The sequence below is a fragment of the Nicotiana sylvestris genome, chromosome 3 (assembly GCF_000393655.2).
Source record: "Nicotiana sylvestris chromosome 3, ASM39365v2, whole genome shotgun sequence".
NCBI classification, from domain to species: Eukaryota; Viridiplantae; Streptophyta; class Magnoliopsida; order Solanales; family Solanaceae; genus Nicotiana; species Nicotiana sylvestris.
In genome coordinates, this window is record NC_091059.1 from 199,388,242 (window position 1) to 199,404,419 (window position 16,178).

Sequence of the window (16,178 nt, forward strand, 5' to 3'; positions counted from 1 at the left end):
GATCCTATGGTACTTGCAGACTTGAACATTAAAGGTGAGACTTGAGAGCTTCACTGTTTATTCTCCTTAATTTATTTTTAAAACATGGTGTGAGTTGCCGGACAAGTTAAGGTTTATGTGAAAGAGCTAGGTCCAAGCTTGCTTTAGTTTGGCGTTGATAACCCAATAGAGCTGTTTTATTTGAAGCTGTTCCTAGTTTTTCAAATATTTTAAAAGATATATTTAGTCATTTCTAATGTACCAAAACAAAAGGAAAAAAACAGCATGTCAAATCCTCTCGCTTTTCAAGTGTTGCAACTAATGGGAGTGGATTAACGGGTAAGCTGAACATAATTATAGCGGGGTATGGCACAGGACATGCCGACATGGAGCTTAACAATTTCTGCACTAGCTCCACTTCCGTATATGGTTTTAAGTGTTTTCTACAGTGACAATGGCATGTAAGGATTTTGAAGGGTGAAAAATGTAAGCCTCGAAAGAATATTATAAAACAACTATAAGTGACTAAAGCTAACAACCAAAGCTGGGAACATACATCCAGTATGCCTACAAAACTCAATGCTCACCACTGGCGGAACATACATCCTCGGTCCCTTGATCGCCCTCTTTTAAGGAAACACCTATAGAACCTGCAACAGAAAGAAAAATCACTATTACGATGAGCCAAGACATAAAACTTCTATCTTAACCGGGAAGAAATGAAGAGCTTGGTAATTAGCGATACTTTTGCAAGTAGAACTTGAGATTTGCCGAAGTAGGACAATTGACCACTGCCAATTAGGTATAGCAGCGATATACTTGACTAACATTATGCAGGTGGAAAACTAGATAACACAATAATCCTATATTCCTCAGAGGGCACAAACACCCTGCCATATGGCATTATTTTTTGAGTTGAACAGAGTGCCCAACTTCAAGAACAAAGCACGAAGTTATTCAGGTTTTATCCATTTGAGCAAATAGAGCAAACAGTGAGGTTTATGAGACTTGAGACACCTAATCAAGTGTAGACATACAGATGAGCCTTTAACAGACATGCGCTTTCAACAGTTTATGGAGAAAATTTAATTTGTATACCACAAGAACGAATTACATACAGCTGGAAGCCTGGAACCATCTTGAATGAACCTAGTGACGTGGTGTAAGCACTGCAAAAGCATCAATATAAAGTATAAGAGACAGAGGGAGAAGGGCAAAATCAAAATAATCTATAATAGTGATAAATGATAATCAGATAAAAGGCAAAACCAGTTCAAGAAGAAAAGGTAGCAACTGTACTAATTTGTGCCAAAACAATATGAATGCCAAATCAGCAACCCCATAATGGACGGAAATCTTTTCTGTTCCTCAAATTTTTCGGTCAGCTAGGCTTGATAATTTCATATGCTTAAAAACTTCTCCACAGGGAAGAATAGAACAGACTACAAAATTTAGCTTTCTTGAAGGGGGTTAGGCTGAAGTTCATTAAATGTTCCAGTAACAACAACAACAAAAACAACATGCCCAGTATAATCCCACAAGTGGGGTCTGGGGAGGGTAAATGTTCCGGTAAGTCATAGTTTATTCAACATTTTCTAAAGACAAACATAATAAAAGATGATAAAAACAGGACAGCATAATAGAAACAACAGAAGAATCTAAAGGCATGGGTGTCAAAACACATAAAAAAGAAATTCAATTAATCACCAGCAACAAAACTAGGATTTTCACACCGGCCTAACCAATTGCTTTTAGGCTGACGGTTTTCCTTCACTATTCGTACCCCACTCTTCGTCTGCCTCGTTTCCATTAATGAGTACTGCACCGTCAGTAGAGTCAGCATCCACGACCACAGCCTCTTCTTGTTCCTCATTTTGTGCATCATCTGCCTCCAATTCTTGTACCTCATCACCACTCTGTTGTGCAACCTGAACAGTTAACACAAAGACATTTAATTGTTCTCAATTACAAACACCAGTTGATAGTCTAAGCTGCTCAATATGGGTATTAAATAACACCGAGGAAAAGACATCTTCTTAGTAACGTATAAAGATATGGTTCTTTATTTCTCTTTTATGAAAAAGATTCACAGAATGCCAAATCAACCCTGACCAGAAGGCAAATGGAGAAACACATCATGTTATACCTCGTGGTCCGTATCTCCATTTTCAAGTGGATCTTCATCCATTCTCATGTTGTTGAAAGCCTCTACAAGGTTGTTAGTTGATCTATCAGCATGATTTAAATACTCAGTTGCTGGTGGGTAGCCACCCCTACATAGGAATTGGATCAGAAATTAGATGTTGTCCAAATTGGTGCAAAATTTCTCCAAGCAAGAAAAGAAAAGGAGAAAAAATTGACCAAAAGATTTGAGAATTTCAAAGGAAAACGAGGAACTCCCATAATATAAAGCAGGTCTAACAAAAGTACTAATATTTTCAAAAGAAACAGTCTGAGAGAATAGAGAAGAAATGCATGGGAAGTGGAGAAAGCCATTATCAACACCTTTCCTCTGCAACTCTAGCTTCAACAGCACATGCAACTTGCCAGTTCTCAAACAGATTAGGATATTCTTCAGGATCAGCCAAAGCTTCTGCTGCTTTCTGGTTAACCTGCATGACAGATTCATGAACAAACCAGATTAAAGCACAACAGATTTCCTGCTATAGGACGACAGATAATAGAGCAATGTGTAATCCTGCATGAAGCTATATAATCACTTTTGAGTACAACCTATCCATGCCAGAATTGTCAGTTTCCTGGCCACAGTGGCCACTCAGAAAACTCATCAACCATATTTCTTGTGGCCATTCCATGGCGATAATACACAAAATGCAAGTGGAATAGGGAAGTTGTCCAAAAATATTACTTTTGATGCCAATCACAGGTGTAAATAATAAGTCCTAAAGGTAAAGAGCTCCAATGTTTCTTTGCACCAGCGACTTACGCCAAGAAGTTCATTCCCACTTAGTTTAAAAACTGAAATGAAAATCTAATCTAGATGGTTGCGCAGCTCTAACAGATCTCTCTGGTGGGCCATCCCACCAGATATTGGGTCGAAAGTTCCAGAAATTCATGAAAAGATGTATATAGATTTTTTTTAATATCCAGAAGATGTATATAGATAAGAAAGCTCAAATCAGAAAAACACCGACCTTACTGAGATCCTTCCTCCAAATTGCAACTATTTCAGAAACCTTACTTGGCAGATAAGATCTAGCCATAAAAGCAGCCTCAGGTATCCGGTTGCTGCAAATAAATTGTAACTCTATATGTCAATCCAAACTGTTGAAAACACCCCAAAACAACAAGTTCTTTAGTGACAAGAAATACCTATCAACCAATAGCTGAATGCATTCCTCCACTTTACCCAAAAGGAACATGCAGAGGAATGTGACATTGTTTTTCCCCTGCTCTTTGGCAAAATTTGCCAGTTCAGTTATTCCTTCAGCATCTCCTAGTGAAGAATAGAGTAGCAACAGACCACTCAAGTCATTGGCAAACTTCAGACATTCCTCTGCCATCTCCAGCTATAAAACATAGCAAATGAGCAATAACTCTGAAGAACTCAAGAAAGTAAAGAAGTGTGCGTTTCAGAAAAGAAGCACTACTGGCATCTGAAGAGATCAAACTAAGAAGCACCCTCTACCACTTGAATACAAAAGAAAGAGCTGGATAACTTAACTTTATTCTGAATGATATATTTCATAGTAGTCTGAGTTAAGCTAAAAGAAAGAGTTTAAACAAGTATTGTTTGGAACCAACAGCATTACACAAGCCACGACATCATTCATAAAATCTCAACCGTACATCTTTCCGGTAAAAAAACTAAAAGCAGGCATGAAAATTTTTGCAAAGATAAGATTCCCATTAATGTTACCATTCCAGCAGACATGGCTAGTTCACCCAACTGCTTCCACTTGGACTCACTCTGAGCTACCACTGCAATATCCTGCCAAATCACAAGGCCACACTTCTAAACAACACATGGTTCTTTCGAAGCAACAAGTTTAAAAGAACATATGGAAGTCCAACCACATGCTTTGAGTTAGAAGCCCCACCTTTGCAATATCTAATTTTCCCAGCTGTATGGCTAGTTCAAATCTGTAGTCAGGCTCTGTTGCAACTTCTAATGCTTCCTCTACCATACCTCGCGACTCCAAGAAACGAGCAACACTAGCAGGGAATACATTTGATGATAACTTAGGAAACTTGCAATAAAAACAAATCAAACCGGCACCCCCTTCCGAAGGTTTAGATATTGCAGAAACTATGTGATAGCAACACAAAGCATCACAAATTAAAATTTCAGAGAAGAGATTTGATTAATCAATCAGATCTGAACGTATAAATACACAAAAAGTTAACAGAACTACTATCCATACAAACAAATGGAATACGTTTATAAGAGCAGCATGTTACTCTGAAGTAACCCGAAATAGAACCATTTTACAGCACAAATGATACCATTGATATAACCCAGAAAATCCAGCTCATTGACATACTACAGCCAAATTGAAAATTCAAGGAAGTTGCAAGGCCATGCACAACATTTATCATGTTCCCCGAAGACAATCTTTTTTTTTTGACCTAAGACAATACTTAAACATGTGATTTACCTATTATGGTGCTCCTTAGGAATCGATGGCAGCAACTCATTTGCTCTGTCCCAGTCATCACGCATCACAAGTGTCTTGTATTCGATCAAGCTGAGCAGTAAAGTATATCCAATGACACTGCACAGAAAGGAAATGAGTTCATTTATCCAAGAATCATAATCTCAGGCCAAAGTATCCAATATCAAAATCTCCCAGAAGACTACTCACTTGAACTCTTTGTCAATCAGGAAAACCCTACTCTGGTTAGCCAGATATCCAAGCAGGTACATAGGCCGGTCTAAATGAAACATTGTGGTCACCTAAAAAATACAAAAAATAATTTGCTGATTCACATACATGAGATAAGAAGTTCTCCGGATATACGTGCAAGAACAGCAGCATGCACTACCAATCATACCTCACCGCCGACACAGTAGTTAAGTCTCCATGAAGAATTATTGTAAATGAAGCAATCGCCAACCCAAATTCCCGTCCTGACCCGTTCATTTATCTCATAAAGAAGTTCAAAAGCTTCTTCAACGCCTTGCTCATCTACTGATCTTCCACTATCTAAATGGGCAGAAACCACATCACGCTGCAGGTATGATACAAACATACAGATGATCATTAATAGAATTATGCAAAGAAACGAATAACAAACTTTAGCATATGTAGTTTAGATTTCGGAAAGAAGATCTCACATTGTACTTAAGTATGTAGAAGGATGTATCACTTGCAATTGCCACCATATCACCACTGTCAGCCCAGTACAGGTTCTGAATAAATTAAAAAACAACGTAAATGAAGTTACGACTTCTGAGTAAAACAACCTTACTATAGAAGTGAAGCTTATGTTTGTTACCTTCACATTAACATCAATTCGCCGTATCAGCCTGCAGTCAGCCCAATCATAAAAGCAAATAAAATCATTTGAGCACATCGCCAATAGAGTACCTCCATAGATGCGCTCAGCTGAGAAAGTAGGACGGATGCTCTTCTTTTCCTGGAGATATCACCAAATTCACCTTTTAGGCCAGCACACAAACAAGAAGAAACCATGACACATTGCATGCTTCAGCTTCGAGAAAAGAGAAGCCAATGCATTTATTACACTATAACTCATCGCTTGGATGTGAAAAAAAAACTCACTTATCAAGCGCTCTACGAAGTAAAAGCTTACTGCAAACAAAGGCTTTAAATAGAAGGGGCAGGTCGGAAAGAAACAGTTGATTCAAGTCAAATATATAAAATAGTGCATCATCAGACTCAAATAATACGTGATGCAATCAACTTCGTTTTTGTTTTTTCTTTTGATAGGTACATGATGCAATGAACCTTTGGAGGCAACCAGTTGGGAGGATGAATGTGAACCTGGAAATTTTTGCTGAAGATCTTAATCCTTGACGTACTTTCCCTAACAGCATATTCTCCATCAGAAGACCAAACAAATTCCAGTGCTGAACCAAATGACCTATTTCTCCATGCTAGAGCAGTATATATGATATACTCTCCATCTCCACAAACAACAACGAACCTTCCATTTGGGTTATGCTTCAAGCTCTGTGTAGGACAAAAAGGATGCAACCAAATCAGTGAGCTCTACATATTCTTCAAACCAAAACAAAAAAAAAAAATGTAAACTACAATAATCTATCCACTCTTTAAACTGCACGATGACTGCATACAAAAATTACAACACCTCAAATAACAAGATGACACAGCAAGAAAAGCAACGCAAAAAAATTTAAAAATAAAAAAGACCAGACAATAGGAAATAACCCACCAGATCTTTACAGCATCAATACAGACAATGACACCCTAAATAAAGCCCGACAATAGAAACGCCGACGTAGAATAAAATCAGAAAAGATATTAATAGTGGGTGAGGTTTCGAGTATATGGACAGCCTTTCCCAGATAATAAAAGAGATAGAGTAATATAACATTAGCCTCTCGCTAGTAAGACAAGTATATTATAAGCACTCCAAGAAGAATAAGCCGACATAACTAACAGCTGCATTATGGAAACCACATAATTATTGCCGAACAGGCCCCTGGTTCTGGTTTCAACATAAAGCTGACTCACTTGTGGATAGAGGTCACAAGTTCCCAATTCCTTGACAGCCAAAGGCAACCTTTCTCCATCAGTAACCTGAGAGATGAAGAAAACATGCATTTAACTAAACAATATTGAGCAGTGAAAAGAATCACGTGAGCAACATTAAAAGCCAGGATCATCTCATACCTCATAATCCGCCCCCACACTCTTGATGTTGACTGTTTGAACTTCATTGTGCTTAGCCCATATAATTTTTCCACTGTTATCCATGCTGGCAACTGGTTCTTCTCGACCAATTTTTACCATGATAGTTCCCTCATCATAACCGATTACAACCCTGCACATGCATCAAGTCAACATAACTGCTAGATGAATAAATGCAATACAGAGCATGTGATGAAATGATAATCAGCTCCTTGCTCTTTAGTTTCAGGTTTTTTCTATTTGTTATGCCCGCAGGTCTACAAATAAGTGATTTCCTTCTTTCTTCATCCATAAAAACTTTTCTTGCTTGGAAATGAAAACAGAAATAATTAAAATGCAAAGTATAATTGAAAGGAATTGCAAGACTGGCCAAAGAGAATAAAGGTACAGCTACGAACTTATCATAGAAACTAACCTTCTTGAACTTCTCATGTAACCAATTGCCCAAACTCTTTCAAGACCGTAATTCAAAGTGTTCTCAAGTCTGCATACAAAATGCAACAAAAACAAACAGAAATTAGGATCAATAACCATATTTTACCAGAAAAAGTAACCAAAATGCCCAAAAGTAACCATCGTACAAAGCTTTCCAGTGGAAGCAACCAATTTTGGGGGGGGGGGGGGGTTAAGTTACAGAAGTTTTATCTTATTGAACGGCAAATTACAGAATTTCATTAGTTCTTGCGCATCAAAAAGAAAAAGAAAACTGATAAAAGCCACACCAGATATAGAGTACATTAATGATGTTTGATTTTTTTTTTTTTGTATACTCCTTGTATATGGCCGTTATTTTTACCCAAACATATCAATAAAATCCTATTACTTTATCAAGAAAAATGACAGACTCGGAGTCACTTTATATGTTGTTACTGTAAATCAATTTAAAATTTCTCATAGCTTTCCGGAGACCTGGTTGCACTGATTTAGATGACCCCAACCAACTTGAAAGAAGATATCTTTGAACATATTGGCTAAAATGTCTTTGGGTACATGACTATCTATATCAAACTTTAAAGAAACCAAAACAATTGGACAATTTATTGAGATGTAGAAACTTCTGTCAAAAAATGAAAAGGTCCAATCTCATATGAAATCAATAGAATTTGAATTAATCCATAGTAATAAAGTAGTTATGAGTCTAAATCTACCTATAAGTGGTTGCATGCCATATACGAACTGTACCATCTTCAGATCCCGTAATTATAATAGGAAGCTCAGGATGAAAACATACGGCGGACACATTGTGTGTATGGCCTTCAAGAGTCTGGACACAACTTTTTGTCTGATAGTCCCACACCTGTCTCGTGGATTACATGACAACTAATTCAGATTCTCTGTGTCTAAACTAACAACAGAACATGGGAAAGGAATTGATCGGCAAACCTTAGCAGTGTGGTCATCAGAACCCGTTATCAGATAAGGTTTATCACCACCAGTGAAATAGTCTACACAATTAACCCCTTTCAGATGCGCATCCAACGTGAAGTTTGGGTCAGGGGAGCCGAGGTTCCAAATCTGAAAAACCAAGCGTCATTAATTCAAATATTTCAGATTGGTAAATGGAAAAAAATAACGTTGTGAACAAGGTAATCTCAGGAGGTGAAGAAGAGTGAAGAAGAAAAGGAAGAAATCCTTACCTTTATAGTCCGATCAAGAGATGCACTGGCAAATGTATTGGTGTCTTTCGGATTAAATGTGACTTGCATCACATAATGGGAATGACCCTCAAAAATTTGAGTGCATACCCATCCCTTATCCCAGTCCCAGAGCTTTATAAGCATGTCATCAGAAGATGACAGCACATATGGTAGAGTAGGGTGAACAGCCACAGACCTAATATAATCAGTGTGCGCCTCAAAGACTTTGACCTTGTCCATGGTATTGTAATTGTATACACGAATAAACATATCGTCAGCACCAGCAACAACCCACTGCTTGCGTGCTATAAACTTTGCTGACCTAACTGCAAAGAATGAACAATGAGTTTAAAAGAACTGCAAAACCTTCGTTAAAGCAACAGAGTGCTAGTTCACATCCTGACCAAACAAATATACTACTCAGACCCCGTCGGCATACCTGGTAATTCAGTAACTTCGAAAGATTTAACCATTGTCTGCAACAATCAAAATGAATTAGCACTCTATTGATAATACTATTACCATGAAGTTTTGCTTTGTAAGTGAAATATTAGCTCAATAACTTCTCATACCGAGTAAGCTAAGAAGTCAGATTTGCACATAAGTGAAGAAGATTTAAGTCTAACATGATTCATCAATGGAGCAGTAATTCCTAAAGTGATTCACCAATCCTGAACACTTCAATGTGCTCCTAATATAGAACGTTACAGTAGGAAAGATTTACTAGGGACAGTGGAGCAGTAATTCCTAAAGTGATTCACCAATCCTGAACACTTCAATGTCCTCCTAATTAGGGACAGTGGAATGCAGTAATTCTACTAAAGAAACTTGCAAAGTCCCACCTCACGGCTAAAACAGATGTAATTGCAACGAAGATTGGGAAGATAAAGTAGGAGAAAGCAACGATATATGGAACATAAGACCCTCCAATATAGAAAATGACTTGAGTTCAATAGCTTTTCAGCTCAATAATCTTGAATTTTCATTTATCCAAAAAAAGCATTATATTGGCTTAAGATTTTAGATCTTTTTATTTTTATTTTTATTTTGCATAATATTGGTCTAAGATGAGCTTAAATAAAGTACATGGTCAGTGTGGATTCATTAGCCGACCCCGACTTGCTCGGGATTGAGGCGATATTATTTGTGGTTGTATCTTGAAATTTTAGATAAACAAATGTCAGCAGTAGTACATTGCTGAAAGAACGCATATGTATTCTCTCATAGGATTGCACTCATAGAAAATTTTCCCCAACTAAGTTTACAAATAAATAATTTCAGGCATTTGTTGACGAATTGAGACCGGCACAATAATCAAAAATCAACTCGAGCTTATTCATCTTAAGTGTGGGAGAAACTAAGCTACACCCAGACCAGCTCTTTACTAGCTCTCAATTTTGTTCAGAATGCTCTATGAGCATTGGCTCAAGATCATAAGATGTAATCACCGTCATCCATTTCAAATATGCACTTCACTATCTCAGGATGTCACACATTTAGGACACTCTTTTATAAATGAGAACACCGCGTACATCTTTCAAGATTTCGGAATCCAAATCCCCCCCCCCCAAAAAAAAAGTGTGGATATAATTCTGTATACCTGGGTCTGGTAGTTCCAGATGCAAACAGTCCCTGAATACAAACTTGCCAATATCCTGCAACAAGTTATACAAGGAATGAGCAGCAAATAACTCAAACTATAATTAAAAAGTAGCTAAGCACCCTCATCATCCAAAGAAAACTATGTAACCAAACTCGGCATAAACCCCCCATCCCCAATCAAAATAAGAGTGATAAATAAAACTTCCCGTTATACTAATACTAACAATATGTCACTCTAACATAAGACAATCTTGAAATGGAAAAGAAACATATCCACTAAAACTGAAAAGACGTCTATTAAGGAAAGTCCAATTACCATGGCTCTGTAGGATGTAGATCCACGCACTTTACCCTTTCTGATCTTTGAGCAAGTTTCCTCTGAATCAATTAATTACAGTCAGCACGAAATGCATTGGTGGATACATGAAGATTATAAACATTTTCAAATATGCCAAAAAGCATAGTACCTTAATCTCCAACCTCAGAGGCTGAGCCATTTCCAATTCGAGATTATAACCAAACGCAAGCAGGAAGCGAAATTAAGTCAGTAAATAACAAAGTGCTGGATCTCAAATTAATATTCTAATTAGAGAAAACAACATCCTTACAACGGTGATCAGTTACCGCAACCAAACCGAATCGGATTTGAATCAGATCTAAGTTGTAACGTAACGTTGAAGCAATGAGAAATACTGAAACTAACAAACTCACCATTTTCAAATATGAGAATTCTCCGAAAGAGGAACCGAATGAGTGATTGGTATTGAACAACCCTAAGAGATTCGAGCGAGATCAAAGTGGCGAAATCAGTACTAGCACACTCAGCTGCAGAGATCTTCCAATTCGAATTGAAGTGAGTGAGAGAGCAACGAAAGGAGATCAAGATTAGTAGTAGAGGTTTTGCTCAGCGCAACCCCTGTAAAGCGATTGGCAGAAAGAGGGAATTATATGACGATGATGATCCTTTTTAGTTGAGTTAATACATTAGAATTGCCAATTTTGTTTTCGTCGACTTCTTGTTGTTGCTAATATTGACCGTAGATTTGCCAATGTAGCATGATCTAACGGCCTATCTTACTATTTTAGCGTGGCTAATGTTAGTAGTGCTTGCGTTCACTAAGAAAACATCTACTTGTCATATTTCTTCAACTGACAATAATTACATTGGAATATTTTACAATTTATATCATCCTAAATTGCACACTCCTAATTGTTAAAAATTTGTGCGTCAAAATTTTTGGCCATGCCTCTCGGGCTAGCAGAAGCGCGAGGGAAATAATATTTGTCAAAGATAGTTTAAGGGGTCACTCTTTGTATTGTTAATCTTTTTAGTGTTGATTGTGAAAGCAAATGAAGTTACCTTTATCGTGCTAATAAATAGCATAGTCTTTCCCATGTGAAGTAATGAAGTTAAAAAAGTTATTTATGTTAATAAATATAGTTTAAAGTAACAATATAGGATAAGGAAAAATAAGTAAAGAGATATATAGAGAAAGAGAGGATTCTTTCTCACCAAATTATTACTCAGAAGTATTTTTCAAATTAATTAGCCAAACATAAACTGCTTCTCACCAAAAGTACTTTTGAGAAAAATTACTTCTCAAAATAAGTAGATTTTAGAAGCTTGGCCAAACAGGCTAATAGTTTCTTCACAAGATCGATGCACAAGTAATTAAACACATATTAACGGCAGAAGCTAGAAGCATAAAGAAAATATAAGCTTCTTCATAGTATCTCTCAACCTTCCCAATGAAGTTTTGAACATACAATCTTTCTCATAATCATTCCTTCATCATAGCTAATGATGTGTGGCTATAATTCATGGTTTTTGCACATTATATACTTTGCATTTTACATGCTTTAATGTTAAAATATACTTTCTTTGAGCATAATGGAGGCTATTTTATGTGTAGGTGCATCAGAAATGAAAGTAGAATTAAAGGGATGCTTAAACGTCGAAAGTGCGCTCAAGAACGGTGAAAAGGAGAAGCCGGGCAAAAGCCAGCTCGACCAAGCTTTATCCAGGTGAGGCCAGCTTAAAGCCAGGCCTAACCATGTTTTATCCAAGTGAGGCCAGCTTAAAGCCAGGCCTAGGCTGGCGTTATCCAAGCGACGCCAGGCCTAAGGCCAGGCTCAATCCGAGTTTTGAAGGTTTTAATTGTTTTTCGGCTTGACTAGGAGTTGACCTACACGTTTAGGGCTTGTCCCGAACATATAAATAGACTTAAAATGCCATTTTGAAGGACTTTGGCAACCGGAGGCAAGAATAGCTTGTGGAACACTACTTTGGAGTTGATTCATAGATTTCTAAATCTCTTTATCCTTACTATGTAATTTAATTATGCAAATTACTTTGGATATTAGTACTATGAGTATGAGTAGCTAAACTCATAATCTAGGGTTTTGATGGAACTTGTTGAAGAATGATTTTCTCGTTATGTTAATATAGATTTGCCATAGTATTATCTTTATTTGTTCAACTATATGCTTATTGTTGTTGATTGAAGGGCCCTCAATTAACTGTTCCTATTTAGCGTGCATTACTCGGGAAAGAGTGCATATTTAGGTAGTTGTCGAACATCATCACTCCTAACGTATATGAGGGATCAATAGGAAGGGCTTAAAGGTGGGGTTAGGGATAACGAAACCTTGGGTGCGATCTAAGTGAGTTGTACTTAAAGCTAGCTAGCGTAATTTGGGAGAATATGTCTAGTATATTGTTGTAATTACTCGGGAGAGAGTTACGATAAGTGCTCATGATCGATAGAGAAGACTTAGGCAACTTTATAGCAAACATAGCGGAAAGGATTCCGACAATAGGAAAAATCAGAACCTTAGACCATTCTCATTCTTGCCTACAATTCGTTTATAGTTAGTTCTTAATTATTGCATTTTAATTACATAATATTTAGTTAATAAATATCCAACCTATTACTTAAATATCTTTGAAGATTGAATACGTGAATTTGTGTAAGTTCAATAGATGTGATTGATAGGCTAATCCCCTATGGGATTCGACTCCGGACTTGTAAACCGGAATATATTTGCATCGACTGCTTAGTCCTTTTTATAAGGCATAGTTGGGCGTGATCAAATTTTGGCGCTGTTGCTGAGGAATTAACGATGTTATTGATTGTAGTTAAAAGAAGTGCAAAAATTCTTAGTGTAGTCAATTTTCTTCAATTTAAACTGATCGTTGAAATTCTAATGTTTGTAGTCTTGGTTGTTACAGGTGCATGCCTAGAAACTCCTCACGAACTGGTGAACTGTTTGAAGCATTATCAGATCCTAAAAAAGTTTTCAAGGCATTGAATCGTGCAAATAGGAAAGGCAAACAATAATAGAACTCATCCGAAAAAATCGAACCAGACATGGAAGACGATCATCTAAACAACAGAAACAACGCCAATGACCCAAACGATCAAAGTGTGGTACCTCTTGTGCCAGAAGCACCACTATATGATTGGGCACAACCTACCGCTGACAACTTAGCAACTGTCATTGTAGTTCCTCAAATACAAGCAGATTCATTCCAGATCACAATTATATGCTACATTTGTTGCAAAACAAGGGACTGTTCTGTGGGCCATACGTTGAAGATCCTCAGCAGCATCTGAAGAATTTCCTATCAATCTGTGCCACGTAGAGGCAACATTACATGACACCGGAAGCAATATGGCTGTTGTTGTTTCCATTCTCAGTGACGGGAGCATCTCAAACTTGGCTTAATTCACTCCCCATAAACTCCATCACTACTTGGGAGGGATTAGTCAAGCAATTTGTGAACAAATTTCACCCACCCAACAAGACTGCTCAGCAAATTGATGAGATATTGAGCTTTAGATAAAAAACAACAGAGACGTTACAAGAAACATAGGAGAGATTTAAGAGTCTGTTGGTTACTTGTTCACATCGTGGTATTCCGGAGCAGATATTGGGGTAGAGGTTTTACATGGGTTTGGCAGATAGCTTGAAAGCCAATGTCGAAACTTCAGCAGGTGGAGCATTTTTAGCAAAACGTTCAGAGAAAGCAAGATCCTACTTGACAAGATAGCACAAAACTCAGGATGGACGACAAGAAACGCTCCAATAACTCATGTGGTTCACTTAGTGGCTTTAGACCCGACTAACTCCATAGCTGAAAATATGGCCACTGTATTGACACAAATGAGCATCCTCACCAAAAAGGTTGATGAATCAGGACAGAAGCAGCAGGTACACATAGTTGATGCAACTAATGGGGGTTTATGTACATCATACATTAATCAACCATATGTGGAGTGCTGGAGGTGATAACCAACAATATTAGGAGAACATGAATTATGTGGCAAACTACGGAGGACCGAGACCAGGTGGTCAGAATTGGGGTCAGCAACAAGGTTACAACCAACAAAATCAGCAGCCGGTTTATCAACAACCTCCATAACAACAGACTGTGAGACATGAAGATGGGTTTGCTAAACTTGAGGGAATGATGCAACAAGTAATTGGGTCAACCGAAAAACTAACCGACAGAGTAGACTCACATGAGTCAGCAATAAAGAATATTGAGATCCAATTAGGACAGATTTCCATGGCCTTAAATAATCGTCCTCATGGGATGTTACTTGCAGACACCCAAATCAATCCAAAAGAGCATGGCCCGAAGCAGCTGATGGCAGTGAGTCTCTGAAATGGTAGAGACTTAGATTTGGAGCAAGAAATTGCTCGTGAAAGCAGACCGACGGAGACACTGGTGCCAGTACCCGTTGAGCTAGACAATTCAGTAGGGTTAACTGAGGTGACGATATAGCATACGCAAGAGAACACCAATAAAGAAGAAGAGGTTGTGAAAGAGATGGAGGTTGCACCAGAGCCGATAGTAGAAGCAGTGCCTGAACAAGAGAAAAATCAAATCACAAGGTAGAAGCGACCTCCAGGACCATTCCCATAGAGATTGGACAAGTATTAGAAAGATGAGCAGTACAAGAAATTCTTGGAGATGTTGAAGCAAATTCAGGTAAACATTCCATTGATTGATTCTTTAAAGGAGATGCCTGGTTATGCGAAGATGATGAAGGACTTGATGTCCTGCAAGTTCGACTTTCAAGACTTGACCACAGTTACTCTGACTCAGACCTGCAGTGTTGTTGTGATGTTACCCATAGTTGAGAAGTTGTCTAACCTAGGTAGTTTCACAATCCCTTGCACCATAGGCAACTTTGCATTTGCTAAGGCACTGTGTGATCTAGGAGCAAGCATAAACCTTATGCCCCTGGCTATCTACAAAAGGCTAGGCATTGGAAGAGTTAAACCCACGTCTATGTTACTACAGCTAGCTGACCGAACAGTGAAGAGGCCCTCTAGGATTCTAGATGATGTATTGGTACAAGTTGGGAAGTTTGTATTTCCAGCATATTTTGTCATCCTTGACTGTCGGATTGACGAGGAAATCCCCATAATTTTGGGAAGACCATTCTTGGCCACTAGGAGAGCTTTAATTGATTGTGAAACTGGAGAGCTCAAGATGAGATTAAACAATGAATAGATAACATTCAATGTGCAAAAATCTATGCGGAGACCAAGTGAATTTGCTAATTGCTCTCTAATAGATGCGGTGGATGTAGTTTTGGAGGAAGAAGATGAGGCATTGAACATTAAAGACCCTTTAGCAACTTGTCTCATGAACTTAGATGAAGCTAATGGTGAAGAATTAGCATAGTGGGTACTTGCTCTTGAAGGGCAAGGTTTTTGGAGAAGGGAGCTCGAATTTGAGACCTTGCATTTAGAGGAAAGAAAAACTCCTTCAGCTAAGCCATCAATAGAAGAGCCACCAAAGTTGGAACTAAAACCACTGCCATCTCATCTCAGGTATGCATTCTTAGGACCTAACTCAACTCTACCCGTTATTATCTCATCCAGTTTGTTAGATATGTAGGCAGAACATCTTTTGCAGGTACTGAGTAAGTGCAAGACTGCAATTGGGTGGACCGTTGTAGACATAAAGGGGATCAGCCCGGCTTTCTGTATGCATAAGTTTTACTGGAAGATGGGTACAAACCTTCTATAAAACATCAAAGAAGGCTGAACCCCAACATAAAAGAAGTGGTAAAGAAATAAG

At 38.0% G+C, this 16,178-nt stretch overlaps 2 protein-coding genes across 6 annotated transcripts; one reads left to right on the forward strand and one right to left on the reverse strand.

The window, feature by feature from the left end:
- Positions 1-281: 281 nt before the first annotated feature.
- On the reverse strand, positions 282-10,926 carry LOC104219879 (coatomer subunit beta'-2). 5 transcript variants are annotated; one of them, XR_709392.2, is made up of 26 exons: positions 10,790-10,926; positions 10,546-10,566; positions 10,395-10,456; positions 10,077-10,131; positions 8,916-8,952; positions 8,477-8,802; positions 8,223-8,354; positions 7,988-8,136; positions 7,255-7,323; positions 6,822-6,972; positions 6,663-6,728; positions 5,949-6,137; positions 5,440-5,580; positions 5,279-5,353; positions 4,996-5,172; positions 4,806-4,897; positions 4,599-4,715; positions 4,041-4,155; positions 3,860-3,931; positions 3,313-3,509; positions 3,135-3,228; positions 2,485-2,591; positions 2,126-2,252; positions 1,722-1,907; positions 1,098-1,148; positions 282-629 (listed from the first exon to the last, which is right to left on the reverse strand). XR_709392.2 is itself a non-coding variant. In XM_009770632.2 (26 exons), exons 1-25 carry the CDS (start codon positions 10,790-10,792, stop codon positions 1,129-1,131), a joined length of 2,739 nt encoding a protein of 912 aa, XP_009768934.1. In that variant the 5' UTR covers positions 10,793-10,926; the 3' UTR covers positions 282-629; positions 1,098-1,128. The 5 variants fall into 5 exon arrangements, 1 of the variants encoding a protein (XP_009768934.1); XR_709393.2 differs by having other exon boundaries at positions 1,687-1,907; XM_009770632.2 differs by having other exon boundaries at positions 1,763-1,907.
- Positions 10,927-15,059: 4,133 nt separating this feature from the next.
- On the forward strand, positions 15,060-15,605 carry LOC104219881 (uncharacterized). Its single transcript, XM_009770634.2, has one exon. The coding sequence runs from the start codon at positions 15,060-15,062 to the stop codon at positions 15,603-15,605; it is 546 nt and encodes a 181-aa protein (XP_009768936.2).
- Positions 15,606-16,178: the final 573 nt, after the last annotated feature.

What these genes read in the sequence shown, in the direction of transcription:
- LOC104219879 (XM_009770632.2), bottom strand. An exon ending in CTGATGACCACACTGCTAAG is followed by an intron (nt 8,137 to 8,222) that starts GTTTGCCGATCA and finishes TCCACGAGACAG; the next exon opens with GTGTGGGACTATCAGACAAA. An exon ending in TCTACATACTTAAGTACAAT is followed by an intron (nt 5,173 to 5,278) that starts GTGAGATCTTCT and finishes TCATACCTGCAG; the next exon opens with CGTGATGTGGTTTCTGCCCA.
- LOC104219881 (XM_009770634.2), top strand. Translation starts at nt 15,060, where the DNA reads ATGTTGAAGCAAATTCAGGTAAACATTCCATTGATTGATTCTTTAAAG.